Source organism: Podarcis tiliguerta (genome assembly GCF_965153285.1).
Source record: "Podarcis tiliguerta genome assembly, chromosome: 11".
Classification (NCBI taxonomy): Eukaryota; Metazoa; Chordata; class Lepidosauria; order Squamata; family Lacertidae; genus Podarcis; species Podarcis tiliguerta.
Window position 1 is genome coordinate 6006516 of NC_139544.1, and position 23552 is coordinate 6030067.

Consider the following 23552-nt stretch of genomic DNA (forward strand, 5'->3'; position numbering starts at 1 on the left):
TTCTAATTTGTGATAGGGATTTTGAACAGAGAGAAAGATAGGATGTCAGTATTTACTAATGTGTATTAACTAATGTGGAATAAAAAGAGTGAGATCTTGCAAATGTTCTCAGAGATACTTTATGCTAATTTAATATGGCACAGTGCGCTATATGAACAAACAAAAATCACCAGCAGTGAAATAACATCTGAAAAATGTTTTGAGCTGGCAAGACCCCATGACAGTCTTTCAAAACTCATAGATAATAGAGGATGGAAGCAATATTTTATCTGCCAGTAATGAGTATTTGGCAATATTACAAATACTGAACATTTAATTCAGGCTTTCAAGTGTAGAATATGTGATAGTTATACTAAGCATCAGTGGATCCCCTGCGGAACTAGAATTAAGCATCCTGCATCAAGTAAAAATGTTTCTATGCCCCTTCTACCAATCACAGGTCCCATGATTTAATTTTGGACTACCTGCAGTCTGATGTGACTTCAATTGCTGTTTTGTGCAGCTTGTTTTCTTTTTCATTTACTATTTCCTGAAATATATGCTTATCTACTACACAGATTGTCTTGCTTTCATCTGCCTATCAGTCAGTCTTGCAATGAGACAAATATCAGCTTCCATTCCAGGGGTAGAATCAGCTTTGAGGACGGCTGCATTTTCAACAGGACTATGACACAGAGGGAAAGGATTACCCCTACTGGCATAACCACAATCCTGATCCTAATTCCCAACCCCAGGCAGTCAGCTGTTTTTTAAAAAATAAAAACACGTTAAACACACTCAAACATTTATTTTATCAACTTGTCTGGCTCCATAGTTCTTTTTTTAAAATTCACTTTTTCCACTTGCTCAATTTTAGGTAAAAGTAAAGGGACCCCTGACCATTAGGTCCAGTTGTGGCCGACTCTGGGGTTGCGGCACTCATCTCGCTTTATTGGCCGAGGGAGCCGGCGTACAGCTTCCGGGTCATGTGGCCAGCATGACCAAGCCACTTCTGGCGAACCAGAGCAGCGCACGGAAACGCCGTTTACCTTCCCGCCGGAGCGGTACCTATTTATCTACTTGCACTTTGACGTCCTTTCGAACTGCTAGGTTTTACCCAGACATTATTTGTGTGGGGGGGGGGGTCCCCTGAAGTAGTACCTGAGGAGATCATAAGCAACCTATTTACACTTGACAGAAGCTGACAAATTTGTGTGCATATGTTCCCTAGGAAGCTGCCTTACACTGAAACTTACCACTGGCCTGTTTGACTCAATACTTGTCTATACGGACTGGCGGTGGCTTAGGCTGGTGACTTCCAAGCCCTACCTGCAGAGGCCCAGGATTGAAAACCTGGGATCTTCTGCATGCAAAGCAAGATGCACAACCACGGAGGCAGTGTATGGGGTTGCCCTACGTCCCAAATTTCCTGCCGGAAATACCGTCTAGGGGGGATTTTTGGCAAAATGCCTGGAATTTTGAAACAAAGCTCAACTTGGTTTTTCCTTTAAAAAAGCTCATCAACTGTGGCTACCCTAGTTGTGTACCATATATCATGGAGACCAAGCTTGTCATATTGTGCAAAGCCCATCCTGCAAAAATGCACACATTAACAGGCGCTTTCTCATGATGCAGATACTGTTCCCTGCATGGTCTTGGGCTGGCCCTTTGCCTTCGGATACTGCATTCTGCTAGGACAGTTTATCTCTCCCTAAATGAACTTCTGGCTACTTGTAGGTCTTGGAATCTGCTGGTAATTGCAAGTGTTACATAAACAAAGCCAATGGTTTTCTCGCAACATTCCATGACACTTTTCACATCTACTGCAGGATAATTTAAATTATGCTCTTCATTCTTCAATTAAAAAGTATGCCTGAAGGGGGCAGCCTTTCCCAAAACAACGTTTATCTCCAGTAATAATAAGAGGCCGCAAATGTCTATAGAAAGAGAGAAACGGTTTGTCCTCTCTATTCTGTTTTGTTATCAAATACTATGTCAAAAGAAAGAAATGTTCTACATATATATGATGATGATGATAAACTATTAATATTCATTACATTTATGAGTTGCTTTACATCGGAACAGTCTCAAAGCAACTAGAACAGAAATTCAAACTAATAAAAACCAAACAACAATGTTTAAAAACTGTAATGTCCATTCAAAGTGCTCATCCAACAGCAATAAGAAAATATCCTTCAAAGGATAATTACCACAAAATCAACAGAATGGCAATTAAAATGAAAGCAGTAAGGAAACCTCTCATATGATTTTCTTCTAGAAAAAGAACTATAATCAAAGTAGACTTTTTAAAATAGAATGGGGGGAAATTATTGACTATTTGAAAACATACTGTAAACAAATTAAAACATTAGCGGGACTGATATAAACATGTGCAGTAAGAGACAATTAAGAGGAAGATTCGGGAAAATTTGTTAATATATTTGAATTGGATATGCCATAATAAAAATATATGAAATAAGTAACCGCAGAAAGGAGCAGAGGAAGTCAAGGGGAATGTAATTTAGATTTGGAAAGATTTTGTTTTTCTTGTCAATACATTTGTAAAAGCTGAAAATGAAAAATACAATTATTATTTTTGAAAAAACAAAGAGGTAGACTCTTGCCTGTGAATATGTTGCAGTAATAGACAAGTTAAGCCTTTACTGGAAGGCACCGCAAACTAACATAGCTGCTCTTCAGGAAATGGTAAAATGTTTAACCAGAAAGTAACTGAACATCAAAGTATGTTCTAAACCTTTAGATAGCAACCATGTTCTCTTCTTTAAAATTCACCAGCAAAACCAAAATTACCACCTGTCAGTAGCAGTGACATTCGTATATGCTAGCTCAGTATTTGCTACATCCAGGTAAAAAATAGAGAAATAGAAAACAATATGTATGATGTGATTATATGTTACTTGTTGATCTTTTGAGAGTTTATACAGTGGTACCTTGGTTTACGAACTTACTCCGTTCTGGAAGTCCATTCTTAAACCAAAGTGTCTATAAACCAATCAAATATGGAGTTGCATCTGTGTTAGCTCACTGAAATCAATGAGATTAATTGTGGCCTTACCATAGTATCGGCTCAGTTTTGGATCATAACATATTGAGCAGATCTGCTGACTTGCAAAATTGTATACTGCATTGTCATCTACTGACCTCTTTAAAAAACATATTTTTATTTTCTACCTGTGTAGGTTACAACCTGCAGAAAGCACTAACAAACAATAGTTCAATAATCCTCTTTTAATACATATTTTAATCAGCTTTCAAAATTACCTGAATTCGTTTTTATGTATATCAAGTATTTTCCTCTCCAGCTTTTGGGATTGTTTGGGGAAAATCTTAAACTCACTGACATAATTGTCCAAGTGTTCATCAGGATCATAGTCACCAAACTCAGCTGCGCAGATAAAAATGCAAAGAAAGATTAGGGAAGAAGTACCAAATATGTGAGCAGTTAGCTAAACTGAATCCCTAGTCCCAAAAAATAAACTGGCAGTGAATTATTTGTTATTAATATATGAATAGACCTCCGCACATAGTATTGAGACACTGGTGCTTACCTTTAAAGCCCTATAGATTTGTGACTCAGGTATCTGAATTGTTCTTTCTGCTGTGCAAAGTTAATGTCTTTCAGAAAGCCTTTCTCTGGCAGTTTCAAATCTTAAGCAGATGGCTACTGAAGGGACGGCCTTTTTGGTTGTGGTGCCTTTAGAACCCTCTCCCCAAAGAGAAACAGAAAAAGCTACACACAGCCTGTTATTTCAGCTGCATATATAATTTGGATGGCTCCAGACTAAGCCTGTCAGGCCTAAATCCCACCGAAATTAATGGGACAAGTTAGTCCGCATGAGTTTTAATTTAGCTTTAAGCTTATCATTTCTTATTTTCTTTTAAATAATCTTATTGTTTTATTCTGTCAGAAATCTGCTTTGAGCTTTTATTTCAGCAAAACAGTATATCAGTTCCGTGAAAAATAAACAAACGAATGAATAATATCTAGCTGGCAGATAGGCAGTGGTTCCTGCAGTGGATGCCACTGCTTCCTGGTACAGTCGTACCTCGGGTTACAAACACCTTGGGTTACAAACACTTTGGGTTACAGACTCCGCTAACCCGGAAGTCGTACCCCGGGTTAAGAACTTTACCTCAGGATGAGAACAGAAATCGTGTGGCGGCGGCAGAGGGAGGCCCCATTAGCCAAAGTGGTACCTCAGTGGTTTCAGGTTAAGAACAGACCTCCGGAACAAATTAAGTTCTTAACCAGAGGTATCACTGTACTGGGATAGGGCGGGACAGTGTGAAATCGTAAGTGGTCGCCAGCGATGGCATCAGTCCCACCAACCTGGAGCTCCACCAGCTGCACTGCTGCCTTACTCCACCACGGCAAATGCAACACTGCCCTTGCCAGGAGGAGACTGCGCCCACATAAGGTAAAGGTAAAGGACCCCTGGACGGTTAAGTCCTGTCAAGAGCGACTATGGGGTTGCGGCGTTCATCTCGCTTTCTGGTCAAGGGAGCTAGTGTTTGTCCACAGACAGCTTTCTGGGTCATGTGGCCAGTGTGACTAAAGCGCTTCTGGTGCAACGGGACACCTTGACGGAAGCCAGAGCGCACGGAAACGCCGTTTACCTTCCCGCCGCAGACGTACCTATTTATCTACTTGCACTGGCGTGCTTTTGAACTGCTAGGTTGGCAGGAGCTGGGACAGAACAATGGGAGCTCACCCCGTCATGGGGATTCGAACCGCCGACCTTCCGATTGGCAAGCCCAAGAGGCTCAGTGGTTTATACCACAGCGCCACCCGCGTCTCTGCTCTCACATACACCCCCAGCAGCTGCTGCTATTGCTAACTAAGATCACATCAATTTCAATGGGACTAAACTAGGACTAACTAAATCTGGATCCAAACCAAATTAGTTTATAAAACTTTCATAAGGTTTTTGATATTGCAATATATATATCTGGTCGTGATGCTGAGAAAAGGTCTGAAGATGCTGTTGTCTTCACTTACCTTGGACAATGCATGCGCCCAGGAAGGCAGCGTCAGAAAACGAACACAGCAAGCGGCCATGGAAAATGTCTCTTTTGATTTGTAGGTATAAAAGGTACCTGCATGGTGTAAGGAAAAATACTATATATAACACACATAGAATCATAGAGTTGGATGGGACCCTATCTTATGAAGATTCTGTTTCTATATTTATTTTGCCTTTATTCTCATTTAATCAATGTACATCACAACATTAGCTAATGTAATTGGCCAGAGAGCCAATGCAGGAGTAAAAATCAGGTTGCTGGTACAAATATATTTTCTCCTTTCTACCAACTGGGCCATGTGTTGAAAAAGAAAGAATGACATTAAGCACGCTGCTTATGAACAAAGCTGAGTTGCAATATTTAATTTATACTCCTTTTATCACAGCTGTGACTTTAAAAGATTCCAATGTATTCTTGGTTCCTACAGAAGACTCTTAGGACAACAGCAAATGCATTCATTCCCCCCCCCCCCCCATGTATAAATCTACAGAGGGTGGTATTTTATTCAACGTAGACCAACTGGAATAAATGACTAGGCTGGGTTCATTAACTTCAGTGGGTCTACTCTTGAGTCAAACCATGCTCAGTGTTTCTGTTCCAGCCATCAGACTAAGGCATTCAAGTGGAAGTTTGCCATGCAATTCTAATCAAAATGCTAAGAAAAAGTGCAAGGAGAGAAAACACATTTTCCTATGTGGCTGGACCCCACTTCATGTTCAGGTATCATTTTCCATGACTTTTTTTTTTAACCAAAAGAAGGTGAATCTCGGGAGGCTGAATCTTAAATAAAAGACTAGGAGAGGGAAGGAATGGGCTGCTTGAATTTTTGCCCTCTGGCCATTTTCCAGCTCAGAATCATTCTCCCAGCTGCTCTCTTCTCTCCTTGTGGGAAAAGGTAGGGACATACGTATGTTTTTTCTCCACAAGCGGAAAAAGGGACTGTTTTGTGAGGGGAGTGGCTGGAAAGGCCAGGGTTAAGCAGCCTCCTTCTCTTAGTGGTCTTCTGCTCAAGATTGCTGCCTCCTGTGGAACACACAAGAAAATATATTCGCAACTGTGCGCCACATACATTTTTTGCATAGGTTATTAGAAAACTACATCCCTAGACTAGGATCTGAAGATCTGTGTAACTATTTCCACACACATACAGGGGAAGTTTTGGACTTTTGTTTCTCGACAAAACAACAACCACCCACACCCAGTCCTCTAGTAATTTGGATCCCAGCTCTACTCTGAAATCGTTCAAAAAGTTGTTTGGGAGTGGGGTCCAATAAGGAAGGTTACTGCAGAATTCATTATTGTTGTGCTTCGTTCATAATTGCCCTTTTTGTGGCATCTTCCTAATGTAATCTTTGGCCTGTCACAGTTCATTAAACTCCTTTGAAAAATCCACATTACATAAGTGCTAGTGGTTCTCGAGAGAGAAAATTTGTTCCACTATAGTGAACAGATACAAAAAATCTTACTTCACAAGGAAATGTGCTAAATAAGTCCACAGTATGATTATACTTTGAAGTACCACACTAGCCTCTAAATGAAGAGGGGGGAAAGTTTTAATAACACTTGCTAGTTGTGTAAATCAGTTTGCACTACCCTGGGAATTTGCTCTGGCTAAAGAGCACATTTGGGGAACTGTTTGCATTCTGGTGAGAACTGATACAAATTCCGCAGAGAGGAATTTAATGTTTTCATCTCAGTACATGCTACGCTGTTCTATACACAAGATACATTGGATTCCCCCCATCGCTATAAGTTGATGTTTTCAAAGGTTGAAAGAAAGTGTGAGATAATGCGTAAATAGGTTTTTAGGAAGAGATCAGTAGTGGTGACATAATCATTTAGTGTTGCCTGTTTCTGACTGACAGCATACAGTGTGTAGGTTTCCAAAACCAAATTCTTCTCAGATGACAGCTCATATTTGTATACAATTTGAACCATAAATTGGACAGTGCTGGATTAAAGTATCAGAAAGTATATTCATTCAGCATTTAATGCACTGCAAAACACAGTAGTGTGATGAGTATCTACATTTTATTAATAGTAGTAGTAGTAGTGCAGCTCATTTTGAAACATTAAAAATGCATATTATGAATATAATAAATGGAAAAACAACAACATAACTGAAGAAGTGTGCATGCACATGAAAGCTCATACTAATAACAAACTTAGTTGGTCTCTAAGGTGCTACTAGAAGGATTCTTTATATTTTGTTTCAACAACATATGTATAACATCTTATATGAATTGAATCTATTTGCATGAATTGCAGATTTTACCTCCAAAATAGACAGGAACAGCAGTCCAATCCTTTAACAGTTGCTTTCCATGTGCAATTAGCATGCAAAATGCATGGATTACTGTTTGTAGCGGGTCATTCATTGTAACTGCTTCTTCAACCTGCCGTTAGCTTTTAAAATCTTTTGTTGCTTCTCAGTAAGTAATTGCTTTGATGGCTATTATAACTGCATTTTGGATTCATTTTTATGTTTGCTGTACATTTTTCTAGCATCCATCGGATGAAGAGCAGTTTAGAAATGTTTTTCTTAATAATGATAATACTAGGCATGTATGCTGGTATTAATTTCCGAGTCCCAAATAAAAATGTAGTATACAAAGCAGACCCCTGTGTTAAAAGGTTTCCCTTGCTTATCTGACTGTTCCAAAATTTACTTTGCCAATGTCTCATCATTACGACTTTAGGGACAACTAGAAAGCTGGGAACAAAGAATTCTTCAGTAACAAACCCCAAAATAACATTCTCAAAAACTGATAGAAAACACTAGCTCTGTAAAGGATTTTGCACCCTTTAAGCTTCACTAGCAATGCTGCATACAGTGCAAAAAAAAGAGGAGAGAGAGAGAGATAAAAATTAAGGTGATTTTGCTTTTGCTAAATTTGTGACTTTACCATAGCTTTGCTCCCAGGTGTTTAACTATTTCCCCCATTGCTCAGTGAAAGATCTTTACAACCTATGGAGAAAAACACTTAATTGGCAATGTCAGCCAACAGAGCAAATTGCTACACACTGTGTGCTGTCAAAATAAACAAACATCATTTTCACACAGCCTCTCCCTAGGGTTGTCAATGTTTTCTTTTCCCAGACAGACTGACGTTATTTCAAATATTTATGCCCTTGACAAAAATAATTTATAATGCTTCCTGCCAATACGTTGTGTTGTATTTTTTATTTTTTTATAAACTACATTTTCATTTACGAATAATTTGAACTGCTCAAAATAAACAATTACCAGTTTGCAATGGGCAGCATCTAAAAAGATTCATCAACATGAAGGCCCCATGGGCATAGCCGGGGGGGGCAGGGGGGCAGCTGTCCCCCTTAGATCAAGTAAAACAATAGAAATACCTAACTAACTAACCAATCACATCAATTCTGTCCCCCCAACAAAAATCCTGGCTATGCCCATGAAAGGCACAGCAGAAAAATGAGAGTAAAATTAGGGTTCTCCGCTCACTGGCATGATGGAAATCTACTTGCGCAGTAAGACTTCTCCCCACCGCCCCACCCCAGTTACCCACACTTTGCCAAAATGTGTCTGGGGGTATCTCCCAGCCCTCTAGAGTACAGGAAGCATCTAACCCCTGTGCAAGCAGATCTCACCCTGTTTTTAGCGGGGAGAAATTAGGGATTGAAAGAGGTAGGGAAGCGCGACTTCCAGAGTTTCCCACTGCTTGGTGTCCTCCAAATATTTTGGAATACAATTCCCAGCAGACCCAGGTAGAGAGCCAGTGTGGTGTAGTGGTTAAGAGGGGTAGTCTCATAATCTGGGGAACCGGGTTCGCGTCTCCGCTCCTCCACATGCAGCTGCTGGGTGACCTTGGGCCAGTCACACTTCTCTGAATTCTCTCGGCCTCACTCACCTCACAGAGTGTTTGTTTTGGGGGAGGAAGGGAAAGGAGAATGTTAGCCGCTTTGAGACTCCTTAAGGGGAGTGAAAGGTGGGATATCAAATCCAAACTCTTCTCCTTCTTCTTCTTCACAAGTCTCATGGCTACAGCTCATGGGAGTGGTAAAAGTTCCATAAAACATCCCAGGAAGATCCCAGTCTGGGCAAGGCTTTTCTACCGCAAAGATCTACTGTTGCGTTTACTTAGCTCCATAATTTCAACTATAAAGCAAGTGTTCCCACGAAGCACAACTTGGTAAAAAAACCAAAACACAAAAAACAGTTCTCACCATGGCCATTTCATTTTGGCTTTTTGTTTCTGTTGGTGGCCACACTTTAACTATTCTTTGTTTTTTACTTTTTTATGGTGTTAGCACTTTCAGGGTTGTTCATAGAGGAAGCCAATAAAGATGTTGCAAGAAAATAAAACAATAAGTGAAGTAAAATTAATTGAAAACAAGAAGTTGGCATGCTGGTTAGTGGCAGGCTTGCTGCGGAACCTAGAGAAGCGGTCAGCAAACTTTTTCAGCAGGGGGTCAGTCCACTGTCCCTCAGACCTTGTGGGGGCTGGACTGAGGGACAGTGGACCGGACTATATTTTTTTGGGGGGGGAATGAACAAATTCCTATGCCCCACAAATAACCCAGAGATGCATTTCAAATAAAAGGACACATTCTACTCATGTAAAAACACCAGGCAGGCCCCACAAATAACCCAGAGATGCATTTTAAATAAAAGGAAACATTCTACTCATGTAAAAACACGCTGATTCCTGGATCATCTGCAGGCAGGATTTAGAAGGCGATTGGGCCACATCTGGCCCCTGGGCCTTAGCTTGCCTACCCATGACCTAGAGGTTTTATATCTATGCACACTGGAACTGTCCAGACCATCGTTCTTTTTTGAAACAGATGAATACCTCGAACTGTGGGTTGTATGCAACTATGTGATCCCCCTGGAGCAAGGGCTTCCACCTGTGTAATGGAGCTTCCTTGCCCTCTCCTCTCTCTGCAGCCCCCTCCCTTCTGCCCCAGAGAGTTGGGGGGAGCACACAGGGCACACAAGGAAAGGAGAGGAAGTCCCATTGCACAGGTGGGTGTCCTTGCCCCAACAGGATGAAACTATGAACATTTATGTGGGTGTGAAGCCTATTGAACCCAGTGGGACTTACATCTGAGTAAGTATGCCACAGATTAACCCTGAGGGATTTCAACAGCAGCATATCCCAAGAGGCCTGCTGGGCTAGAGGAGAAGAAAAGGAGCCCAGGAATCTAGCTTCACATCCCATTTTCTACCAGTGCCTCACCATCGAGTGCTTCATATAAACACTTTTACTCCATTACTAATCACCCAATTTTAGCTCCCAGAAGCAGTTTTTTAAATTTCCAGCGTATGAATGGACAATTTTAGTTAGCTAAAGTGTAGGTTAGCATATCATAGGTGATGATAGAGTTAGCCATGTTCCCAAAATATTGACTAAATGAACAGACAGGGATAAAAAAAAATACCTGGTGAGCTCTTCTTTAATCTTCAGTGGTTCATGTGGGTAGAATTTCACTCTAAAGCACATGGTATATGGTGGATGAGCTGAAACATTATAAAGAAAAAGCATGAGAAAAGCAGCATAAAACATGGCCTCTCTTGCACTGCAGGAAATGTTACCATTGGTTTCTCAGAATAGCTTGTGAGATGCAGTGCAGCAAATTAAGAAGAGAAACAAGCAAAAAGCAGATCTAATGTGTGATAAGGAAGGTCAAAGCATAAGCACAATATAGTCAGTCTAAACTAGAGAGGTGTACCATGCCATTTTTTAATTAAAAAAAGGAAGCCAGTGAAATTCCACCATAAAGATTTTTTTAAAATCCTAATTATTGGTTGTATCTGGGCTGGACCAGGGGCTGTGCAATGAGCCGTATATGGACAATGTGGTTTATAAACCATGTTCCTGTAGTCTGGAAACATTCAGTAGACAGAAAGTTCTGTTTTGTTGTGCAGAGGAGGACAGAAGGCTAGGCTCTCAGTACTTAGACAGGCCTTGCTACTCCAGAGATTTCAGATGATATTGTGCTAGTAATTACAGTGGTGCCCCGCAAGACGAATGCCTCGCAAGACGGAAAACCCGCTAGACGAAAGGGTTTTCCGTTTTGGAGGTGCTTCGCAGGACAAATTTGCTATGGGCTTGCTTCGCAAGATGAAAATGTCTTGCGATTCCTGGGGGTTTTTTCCGCTCCCCACCCCCTTTTTCTAAGGCACGAAGCTGCTAATAGCCTTTTAGCAGCTAATCCGCTAATCCCTTAAACCTTTAATAGCCGCTAATAGCCGCTAAACCGCTAATAGCGCTAATCCGCAAGACGAAAAAACCGCTAGACGAAGAGACTCACGGAACGGATTCTTTTCGTCTTGCGAGGCACCACTGTACTTGGCCCAGCGGCCTGTAGCACCTGAAAATTCACACACCAGTTTTGCAACTACATCATGAAATCAGGGGCACCAGCTCCTAGGGGCCGTGCCCTTTTGCACACACACACACACACACACACACCAATATTTTTGTGGCTTTGGGTGCCCCACCATGTACAAAAAGCGCAAAGGCGAATTGTGGAGCCGAGCATGGCGTGGCTCCAGTGGCCAGCTCCTTCTCCTCTTCCTGCTGCTGTGGAGAGGATGGAAGGTTGAAGCCCCCTCCCACTGGTGGCAGTGCCAGGAGGAGGAGGAGGCCACTGAAGACACATGGCTGCTGTGTTCAACTCCACTCCCAGCTCCGCGTGATGTCAGGACATTGACATCACACGTGACACCATGCACACAACATTGGCTCCCCCAATTGCCCTCACTAGCTGGCACCTCTGCCGATTTACCGTATTTTGCCGCCTCTAAGTTGCCCCCATGTATAAGATGCCCCTTATTTTGGGGGGCTCAGATTTAAGAAAATGGGGGGAGATGTATCTGTGTATAAAACACCCCCTCATTTTTAACATTAATTTTTAGGGGGGGGGAATCTAGTCTTATACACGGAAAAATACGGTACTTCATGTGTAGTGTAATCTAGACACGCAGGTAGAAAAGACATGGGAAATAAAAGACTGCTTGCATTATTTATTTATGTAATTGTCTTTAGTGGTGGAGAAGAATGTAGGTTGTGATGGAATGAGAAATACAAGGCACTTTCTCAAGCGGCAATAAAATTACTATTTGGCCTCCATCCAGCAGAGTGGAGATACAGCAAGAGCCTCTCAGCACTGGTGTCACTGTGTCTTACTGGGGGGGGGGGGGGCAAGGCAGTGATGAGGTTGGGGTTGTGCAGACACGCCTGTGGACCTCCGCTGGCACCCCCGCCACTATGCCCTCGCAGCCACATCCTCGCCAATGCCTCCCCTCCCCCACCTGGTAAGCAGCAGCTCCTGCATTTACAACATGCATGTTTGTTCAGAAGCAAGTCTCTGAATGAACGGGCACTGAATAAACTAGCAGGACTAGCAACATTATGGGTGCCACATAATACCTGTTCCACATTTGCAAAAAATCAATCCTCTGCATATTGACACCAGTCAGTGCCATTACTCTAGTCTTTCCCGGCGCCTGCTAAAATCGCTTTTGTTTAGACAAGCCTGCCCAGATATGCAGACTGTTTATATGTGTTTTCTGTTTTTGATTCATTCCTGATTCTTTAAAAACGTGTTAAATAGTTGTTTTGAACTGTTTTTACTGATAATGTTATTGCTTTATCCTCTTTGTAAACTGCCTTGAGATTTTATTATATTTACTTGATCTTGGAAACTTGTGGCTTCTTGTTCCCAGAAACTGGTACAGTCTTATAATGTAATCCTAAGCATGCATACTCAAAAGTCTTGTTGCATTCAGTGGAGAAAATGTATGTAGGAGGACTGCAATTTTATATCTACTTTATTCCATATACCGTAAGCCTCACTCAACACAGTGGAGACTGAATAAGCATTCATAATAGGATTGTGCTATTAATTAGATATATTATCTGTCAAGCCATCCCTCACCATAATAAAACACAACATCCAGGCTCTTCTCATAGGGGCAAAGCTTCTTCTTTTATTCTTTTGTATTTTTATGTTTCACTGTGATATGCATCATATGCATTCTATGAAGAAACTGTAAGTCTTAAATACATTGACAGTCAAACAATGATTGTGTGGGTCAATATGGCATCATTACACATAATTTAAAAACCAGTTAAGCAGCTCTTGTGAAACCAGCAATGTTTTTTATGAAGTTCTCAGTTTCATCTTTTGAGGACCTGACTCACTGTTATGAAGCAAATAATTGACAAATTATAAAATGGACAATGGAGGAGGGTTAAGGAAAAACAGTGCAAAGCGGGGAGGGTGGGAAGCAGAGTGTGAACGTCAGCCGCAAATGGATAAATAAGATGAAGGAAGCAAGTGGCTGAAGAAAGAAAGAACAATGTAATATATTCAGACTGTTGTGTAAATTTTAATTCATTTTGCTAGCTCAGTTCATTAGGTACAGAAATACTGTTATGTACTGAAGTTCTCACCTTGGGCCAGCAGGGGGATACTGTAGATAGTTATGCAAATAAGGGATCAAAAGTGACGTTCAGTGATTGGATAGTTTTAGAAAATTGTTACAGTTACATTGTACTGGAGCTCTACATAAGCAGGCTGACTGAACCCTTCAGTTCAGTTCTGTCTTGGCCTGTGAATAAACAAGAGCTGTTTGAAGAATCGCTGTGCCGTCTGATATGTTCACCCACAACTTAACAAATACGACAGTATGTTTTGGATCACTGGTTTCCTTGGTATTGGCCAAGGATACCTCAATGTGTGAATATCCATGTTACTTGATCCTAACCCAGGTCTAAGACTATTAAAGTGTATGGAAAGACTCATCTGGTTTTAAGAACCAGCTCCGAGCTGTCAATGAAAAATCACTTTCTGCCAAGGGTTCACTTGTAAAGGGCAAGTCACTATATTTTTGAAGTGTTATAAACTACTGGGAGGAGAGAAGTGGACAGGTTAGTGGTATCGGGATCTTAGGTACAACAATCCTCTCTCTGACCCTGTATCCCTTGCAATAAACATTATCTGGACTTTGCAAACATGGCAGATCCTTTAACACTCAACACATGACATCAGAATCACTCTTGCGTATTTTTAATCTCTCTATTCTCACAGTAAGGATCATTTCCTCGGAAATTCCTTATACAGAAGGAAGGGAGGGGAAGGGAAGGAGGGAGAGGGTGTTGATTTCCTTTCACATTTCTGTTGTTTTTTTTAAAAAAAATATTTATTAGAAGTTTAAAAGTTACACAAAAAAGAAAAACAAAGAGAAAAAAGGAATAAAAAGTTACATAGAAAAAAGCAAAAAACCACAATACATCAAAACACAAGAAAAAAACCAATACATCAAAAAAACCCACAATACATCAAAATCCTTATCTTTCATTAACTTATTTCCTCGACCTCCTCACACCTCCCATTTTTTCCCCCCAGTTGTTAATTATATCAGCAAATCCTTTCCGTCTTTCACTGCTTTCTATCTTTTAGTTACCTTAATTTATTTTTACCTTATCTTATCATCAAAACCTTAAAATTTATTTATACTTAACTCCTTATAATATTTCTACTAAATATTTCTACTAAATATTTCTACTAAAGTCATGTAATTTCATTCCAACATTTCCTAACATTCATTAATTTTACAATATTTCTCTAAATAGATTTTTAATTTTTTCCCCCCAAACTTCTTCCACCAACTCTTCTCCCTGGTCTCGGATTCTGTCAGTCCTTTCTATCAGTTCTACATAGCCCAACGATTTCCTTTCACATTTCTGAAGCTCTTTTCCACAGTCTGCATGTTAAATTGACTCTAATCATTAACTTGTAATTCAAAAGCATAATAATATTTACTAGAACAAATACTCTCACACATATCTTGGTGTATAGTAGCATCTCAGACACATTCAACAATATTTAGTAAACTACGTTCCCAAGAAGGCATATATAGTGCCAACATTTTAGTATTTTAGAATATTTATGTTTCGGTTTGCTCTTTAGTTTACAGGTTTTCATTTGTTTTTGCCTATTTTCGTTTTGGAAAAAGCTGTCAATTGAACAGAAATTTAGTAAGTCATAAGAGCCAGAGGAAATTAAACTCAAGCTGTACTCTATCATATCAACCCCTGGGGATTGTGGACCACATGATCATGTTCAGCACGGTAAGATCAGTGCAACAGGTAACATGATAGAGGTTTTATAGTTTTATGCAAATTCAATGGATGATTTTTGTTTAATTTTGTTTTGTTTTTAAAAAACCTGGGACAGGTAAGGCCAAGCACACATCTGCAAGAATGAGGAAATGAGGTAATGAAGCGGTGTGGTGAAATTTTGCAGAAAGGCATTGTTGGGAAAGCTAAAGTTTCCATTGGATTCTGTCAGGGAACAGCCATCGGTTCAGGAGGGAGAGAGGAAAAGCCGGATGGATTACAGAGCCCCCAAAGATCGTGGGAAGCAGCTCCTCCTCAGCGGAGGAGAGTAACCACGCCTCCAGTGGAGAGGAGCTTCAGGGCTCGGAGGAGGCGAGGCGGTGCCAGGACACCTTGCCTGGGCAAAGCGGGGAAGAGAGGGGTCCTCCGTTACCCAAGCCCTCCTTGCACAGTAAGCTTTCACGCCGAGAAGGGAAATTGGTCGTCAAGAAATTGGGCTTCAAGAAATTACTTTGCTGGGGAAAGTTTAAGGACCGCCCACTCACGGATTCTGCCAGCCTGTCCAGGCTCTGGTGCTCTGGACAGATAAAGTTTATTTTTGCATCAAAAGCAAGGCTTCACAGCCAAGCAGGCAGGTATTTGCCTGCTTGCTCTCAAGCAACCCCTTGGAACCTTTACAGATTCTCAGTTTTAGCAGATGAATATTTCTGACCTAGAAAAACCATCTTGAGGTGTAAGATTTATAGAAGAAAATGGTGGGAATACATAATGAATCATTGAGCTCATTTCAATCTCAAACCAAACTGCTGTAGACATACCAAATACAATATTATCTGCTTGTTCTAATTTTTGGAGTAGATTGCAATAAGCTAGTTGGACAAGGATATGATGGTTATTCAATCATGGCGGGAAAAGAAGGTGGAATTCAAGCACAAATCAGGACACTCAATCCTCAGGCAACCTTTGTCCACTGCTCATCCCATAGACTTAATCTAACTGTAAATTATCTGAATAGTGTAATCATGTGTGTAATACAGTTGGCACAATTAGAGCCATTATAAAGTTTTTTTCCCATTAGAGCATCTAAAGATGACATCCAAAACCTAACGTACCAATGAAATGTGAAACATGGTAGACTCAACGATACACAAGTACCCCTATGTTTGCATAAAGTTACCCAAGTGTTGTCTTGCATATCAAACAATAAGCAGGATCAAGCAATGCCAAGACAAGACAACTTTTGTACCACTTATTGTGTGCATCATGGACATCAAATTTAATTGTTCATCTTGTGACCATAAAGACTCTCCTCCCCAAAGGGAGGGGAGTGGTTGTGGACGGGAGCTCCGACCCCGCCCACGCAGGGGCGGGAGCCCCTGCCTCTTCCTACTCACCTGGCCGGCGCCACACGCCCAGGAGGCGGCTCCCACCTGGAGCCGCCCGTAAGGGGGCGGGCCGAACCTGGAATATATGCTGGGGCCGGCCCCTTCCTCAGCCTCTTTCTTCGCAGCCGCTTCGAGAGTCAGCAGCTAGGAGTCATCACAGCCATCACAGGGAAGAGCCACGAGGTTTGGAGTTGGGGGGTCTGTGTGTGTGGAGGCTTGCCTTTTAACTTTAGGAGGCTTGCGTGCGCTCATTGCTTTACTGCTTTTAAAAATCCAGGTTTGCCTTGCTGTGTCCTCCTTTTTCCATGTAAAAACCTACATTTAACCTTCCATTTCCCCCCTCTCCTTGATTTGTTTGTGCTGTCTAAGTGCGAATTACCTTTCTTAAGCTGCAGCTTGCTCCCTTGCCCAGCACATGCCCCCGGTGAGGTCTGAGTGTGAGTGTGGCTCCATCTTTCTTTCTCCCTTGTCTCCTCGATTGTCTTCCCTCCCTACTATTGCTTGGTAGCTGAGCTGTGCGTCTTATTTTAATTTTTGGCCAGGGTGCTTGTACATTTCCCCTCTATTGCCCTTGCCTGTCCAATCGCATGGCTGGTCCGGGTGACTGCATGGTGCTGATAATGCCAAGGTTGCAAGTTTGATCCCTGTATGGGACAGCTGAATATTTCTGCATTGCCTGGGTTGGACTAAATGATCCTCAGGGTTCCTTTTCCTGTTCCTCTCTAATTTTAAGTTGTGTGTGTGTGCTTGCAGCGTGTGTTGGTGCCTGCCGTTTATTGATTTATTACTCTTCTAGCGTGGGTTTAATTAATTTACCCTGCCATCCCTTCCATTGGTACCACTTAAATCGGGAGCCCCCCTGTAAATTTTAAAGGCGGCCGGGGCTTGGGAAAGACTGTGCGCTTAAACCTCACCCCTCTTGGTTTCTCTAAGCCACCCCCCCCCCTTCGCTTGATGTTTGGGGGATAGAAATAAGGCAGGGCTTGGGGTGGACAATTCAGGGTTTCTGATCGGGGAACCATTCCTCAGCACTGCATGTTCATACGTTTAGAACCTTTGAAGGTGTGCCTTTGCCTGGTTCTTGTCATTGGCTTCACTTGCCAGTACAGGCTCCCTAAAGAAAACCACTTTTAAACAACAACAACAACAACAACAACAACAACAAAGGTTACGGCTTATGGTACCTTAATGAAAAGTCCAGGTTAATACACTGTTTATATTTCCACTTCATTTTGGCTCACTGTACAGGATAGCTATTTTTCCTTTTCTTCAAAAAGATTTTCCTTGCCCGGCATGTTCATTTTCCCTCCACCCCTCCTCCCTCCCAACTCTCCCCCCCCCACTTTCCTTCTCTGCCCCCCACCCCTCCTCCCTCCCTACACCCCTCCCCTTGCAGGAGATACATTGGTCTTTGGAGTTTCCTTTGCTTCTTGCCTGAGTAATCACAGTTGCCAGACAGGTTTTTCAACTGCTGGGGCAGGCTTGATTGCTCTCTGAGTGACCAGCATTTTGGGAGGCATTGTCTTTATGCACCTGGCAGTTCAGCAGCTCTAGTTGCATTGTCAGTTTAACTAACCAGCAGTTTGACCAATTACAGTCTTTTGTCTGTTTAAGCACCCTTATTTCCCTCAACTGGTCTTGAGCCGACCTTGTGGGCAAAGATTTACTTTCCTTTGTTGGGCAAAGTTTCCTTTGTTTGATAAAGTTTCTCCAGCATGGCCGCTGGTGTGGAATCTTATTGATTTCCTTTGTCTTATTTTGGCTGCAGCTTTTGAGCATCTCCTTGTGAGCAGTTATTTTCAATTCTGTTTGATTACTTGGCATTGCTTTGCGCCTAGATTTGCCTATCATTTAAAAGGGGCAACTTAAGAGCCTGGATAGCTCAACTGGTTGGAGCATAATGCTGATAATGCCAAGGTTGCTGGTTATTGTTCATTTTGTCAGCATTTACGCGGAGCAATTGATAATAGTAATTCCTACTCATAGCTATAAATCCATTGGCTATTAATTGAGATACTATTGATTAATAGTTAATTCATCAACAGTGCTCCGAACTTTATTGATGCACAATAATTGTTTACTAACATTTATTTACAGTCAAGTTATTAATTGATTGGTGATATTAATACTAATTAAAAAAATAACAACAACAATAATGAAATAAAATAATAAATAAAATAAATTTGAAAAATAAATAATAATAATAATAATAAATAAATATAAATATAAATATAATAATAATAATAATAATAATTAATAATTAATAATTAATAATTAATAATTAATAATTAATAATTAATAATTAATAATTAATAATTAATAATGTTAAATAAATAAATAAATGAAAATTAAATTTAAAATAAAATAAAGTAATTAGTGACAAAATAAATAGCATTTTGCTAGTGCACAGAGCAGCTCATGGCGCCCAAGAAGAAGCGCACGGGTGCAGCACCAGCACACACTGCTGCTGGCGACCGTCATAATAATAAAACCAAAACCCATTTCGCATTTCCTCAATGCCTTCAGATCATTCATTGTTGACTATGAGCAGCGCTTTCTCTTAGCTATTCTTTAGTTCTATTTGCCTTGCGTTTCTTACTTCCTTGTTTCGCAAACCAGTTCCAGCCTTTAAACAACCCAGGCGCAGGCCCAAGCCCTCAGTCAGGAACGGCGGCTGTGCAAACTAGGTCTCGGGCTTGCTCGGTGACGACTTTCAGAACCGCATCAGGGCGCCTGTGTGGTGGCTGCCGGCCCGTATCAATAACCCGGTGGCTTCCAGTTCTTCTAGTTCTTTGCAGAATAAGCAGCCCAGGGTCTAGCTTCCAGAATCAGGCACCTCATCAGTCGGTGATGACGAGTCAGAATGGCTTACGCCCTTCATGTCGAGAAGAAGCCATCAGAGGTGTATCGCACTGGAAAGCTGGACCTTAGAAGGACTTAAAACGTAAGGTGTGCGGGTAATTCAATAAAGGGCAATGCCAATGTGCAGGGGCTCACCCAGCCACAGTGTGTTACAAAGGGAAGCGGCTCTTTCGGGGAGGTCGGGGCTTTCACCACTCTAGTTCCAGATGAACCCCCGCAGCAGGGAACCATCGATAAAGTCCTTCTGGGTCTAGCATTTTCTCAAATTCAGCTTTCTCCTCTCCTCAACCACTTGTCTATCCATCCGGACGGAAGTGCAGCATCCTATCTTTGGAAGGGTTTCTCAGAGGGTTAGAATCCTAGTAGTTGGCTCCTTAACCGCGAAGGACTCTACTAATCAGAAGTCAGTAAGGGAAAGGACGCTCGCCCCGCCCCATGGGTAGCTAGCCCCACCCCACCATGTGTGCCACTCTGGGTGCCAGAGCAGCTACCTCTGCCTCTGGAGTCACACTATGGCATACACTATGGGATGAACCCAACAGGGCCACCACTTAGCCCCTGCTTGGTCTCCAGACAGAGACACCCCTTCCCAGACCCACCCCCCTTTTGAGATTATTAGGCTACCAAATGTATCATTCCATAACACCTCATACAGGAATTATTTTTTCCTGGGGAACCTGCCTTTTCGCCCAGATCAACTACAAGAGCAGGACCACAGCTTTAACAAAATGACAGCCCAAACAGAAAGACACATGGGAGCAATGGTACTGCTTTGAAGTGTTCCAGATCCATTCCCTGTTCTCCCAATGAGCAGGGCAGCTGTGGGCAAAATTGCAAAGAAGTACAATAATGATTTAGTCCTCAGTCCTAGAATCTAGTAAGCCTTTAAGCCCAACAGTCGGAATCGCATAATTTCAGTCCGTTAACCATATTAGGGAACATGTATAGTTAGTAAACAAATTGCTAGTTTTGTGAGAAATAACACTGAAGTGGATAACGCTTTGGCTAAGAGCTCACCTTTGGCAATCTTCTAGAACATGTTGCATATGTAGCAGTTATTTCTAGCTAGAGTGAAACTGAAACCTGACATTTACAGTATCAAAACAACAACAACAACAACAGCAACAACAACAACAACAACAAAAACCCTTCCCAAACCTGCATATAAACCTTGGGCAACGTGCCGAAGAAGAATCCCAGGGAATTTCGGCTCATTCACAATTTATCCTATCCGAAGGGCGGCTTAGTAAATGACGCCATTCCACCAGAGTTATGCTCGGTGAAGTATGCCACCTTCGATCACACGGTTAAATTGATCAGGAGTTTTGGTCAAGGGGCGCTTTTGGCGCAGTGTGATATTGAATCGGCTTTCCGCCTTTTGCCGGTGCATATTTCAAGGTAAATATTATGTGGATAAGGCCATGCCAATGGGCTGCTCTGTAGCCTGTTCGGCTTTCGAAACATTTAGCACCTTTTTGGATTGGGCCTTAAGATTTAAAACAAATTCCATTGGGGTTACGCACTATTTGGACGACTTTCTCTTCGTGGGGAGGTCCGGCTCCGGGGAATGCACCTCACTGCTGGAGGCCTTTTCGGCCTTGGTGCAGTACCTGTAGGGGGGTTTCCCCAGGGCGCCCCTTCTGCGCTCGGCTGGCCAGACTATCAGCGGGCCTCAAGTACCCGCATCAGAGGGTCCGACTTCCCATGTCAATCAAGTCAGACTTGGAGGTTTGGGCTATGTTTCTGGAGCGCTACAATGGGGTCTCCTTGTGGCAGGATGTTATTAATCTGTCCTCAGACTTCCAGGTCCAATCCGACGCAGCAGGATCCTTAGGCTTCGGCATGTATTTCAGGGGTCGTTGGTGCGCTCAGCAGTGGCCGGCGAGCTGGCAGGGTACCGCCATCACTCGTGACCTTACTTTTCTCGAGTTCTTCCCTATAGCAGTAGCGGTACACATCTGGACAGAGGAGTTCCGAAATCGCCGGGTGTGCTTCAGATCTGATAATCAGGCAGGCAATCATCAAAAACGATGTCCCACTTCTGGTCGCTAGCACCTGGAGCTCAACTGTTGCCCAAACCCTTTCCGGAGCACCTGTGCAGCGTTGGAGACGCAAAGTGATCAAGGGAGTATTAGCGTCTATCGCGCCTTCCACTCTTAGGTCCTACAAGAAGGCCTGGTGCAATTTCCTGGGCTTTAGGGTCAGGGTATCCGGGCAACCTGCTAGCGTGCCACCCACCACTGATGACGTCTTAGAATACTTAGCCCACCTGGACGACTTGGGGCGAGCATCTAAAACCTTTAAAATACATACGGCCGCCATCAGTTTTTTCGCCAAAGCGACATTGGCCTCTGACCCTTGCTGTGACTTTCTAGTTCGTAGAGCAATAGAGGGATGGGGTTGATCGCAACCGTCCAGAGCTAGGGGCCGCAAACCAATCTCATATGGGCTGCTCTGCCAGATACGGAAAAGCTAAGGTCGGTTTGTTGGTCCAAGTTCGAGGCCAGACTCTTTTCAGCGGCCTTTGCCATCGCCTTTTCCGGCGCCCTCCGGGTGGGCGAGGTGGTGGTTGAGGCAGCTGGAAATGGGTCTGGCTGCGGGCTCCTGATGGAGGACGTCCACTTGTCTGAGGCAGGCATGACAGTCCGGATACGTCAGTCAAAGACGGATCAGGCTGGCAGGGGAGTCCTAATAAAGCTTACAGCATCAGTCAAGGATACCAGGCGTTTCCTCCGCCTGCGCCCTCCCGGTCCCGGTCCACTTCTAGTCCACGAGGACGGGTCTCCTCTGTTGAGGCACCAGTTCTCTAGGGTGCTCCGCAAGGCCATTGACGCGTGCGGTTTACCATCACAGGATTACGCGGCGCATTCATTTAGGATCGGTGCCGCCACGACAGCCGCGTGCTTGGGGCTGCCTGCTGATAGAATTAAGGAATTGGGCCGCTGGAAGTCTAACGCTTATAAAACTTACATACGTTAATTTGGGCCTATTTCTTCTCCCCGCTTACCCCTTTTTCTCTCTCCTTCATTTTCATAGTGGCTCTCAGGAAGACCGTGTGGATTTGTGGCCACAGTATTGTCCACTGGGCCCACAAGAGGGCTGTCAGCCGGGGCCTCACCGCCAACCTGGGCTTGCACCCAGGAGTACGTGTATATTGGTACACCAGAAGAGGCATGCTCTGGCAGGAGCTTATGCCCTTGCTGAGGGCGAAGGTGGCAGCATTCGGCCCCCCCGACATTATGATCATTCAGTTGGGCGAGAATGATCTTGTGAGCAGAAAAAGCGTGGACTTATCTTGGGCCATAAGGTCTGATATCGATGAAATCGCGGCTTTGTGCCCCGGAACGACGTTGTTTTGGTCATCCCTCCTGAAAAGAACTGTTTGGCGCGGTGCGCAGAGTTGTATGGCCATTGAAAGATCCAGGAAAGTCCTGAACCGGGCCGTGTCCCGCTGGGTGCGCTTTTTGTATGGCCAAGTTATCAGTCATGACCGCATCCGGATTGGCGATGGCGCCTTATACCGGGATGACGGGGTTCACCTCACGGATAAGGGGAATGACTTATGGTTGGACAGCGTAATCAGGAGTGTTAGGGATTGGTTACGGCTTTGAGGGTATTGGCGGCGAGCCTTTTCGGCTCGGGTGGCGGTTAGGCATTGGATTTGGGTGTTATGCTGTGTGGGAAGGCTAGGTGTGGCCATCGCCTACGCCTTCGATTTGGGTATTCCGTTAAAGGAATCCGGCGGTCGTGTATTCTGTCCGATGCCTGCTTGGCTGGAGGCCATGGCACGACCCCGGTGACATCAGGGGTGAGCCTATAGTTGGATAGGCATCAACTGGCTCCGTCTACCCTACTGATGATTCAACCCCTCTGCTGTGGTCATCCAATGCCTAAGCCAATACCTTTGCATTGCAGTAACCAATAAAGTTGTGGCCTTTTCCTTGCCCATAAACCTTATACCACGCGTCCTTGTGTGTTTATTTCCACCTCACGGGGGTCGGGGGTCCTCGAACCACAAGCAAATATTCTTCAATGCTAGAACCAGACATCCAAGCGCAGTAATCTGTTCAGTTAGATGTAATAGAAATGAAAGCACATACATAACCATTTTGGGGAATAATGGAACAGCACAGGGAAGCTAAAGAGGAGACATTTAGCACAATAACAGAGAAACTGACCG

At 43.0% G+C, this 23552-nt stretch overlaps 1 protein-coding gene across 3 annotated transcripts in view; it reads right to left on the reverse strand.

Annotated features, from left to right (window-relative positions):
* FRMD3 (FERM domain containing 3) overlaps window positions 1-23552 on the reverse strand; it is a 137820-nt gene that overhangs the window by 37585 nt on the left and 76683 nt on the right. For all 3 annotated transcript variants that reach the window (XM_083403445.1, XM_083403446.1, XM_083403444.1), the window contains 3 exons: window positions 10438-10516; window positions 5000-5097; window positions 3262-3385 (listed from right to left, as the gene is read on the reverse strand). In XM_083403445.1, coding sequence (XP_083259571.1) covers window positions 3262-3385; window positions 5000-5097; window positions 10438-10516 — 301 coding nt within the window. The remainder of the gene's footprint in view (window positions 1-3261; window positions 3386-4999; window positions 5098-10437; window positions 10517-23552) is intronic.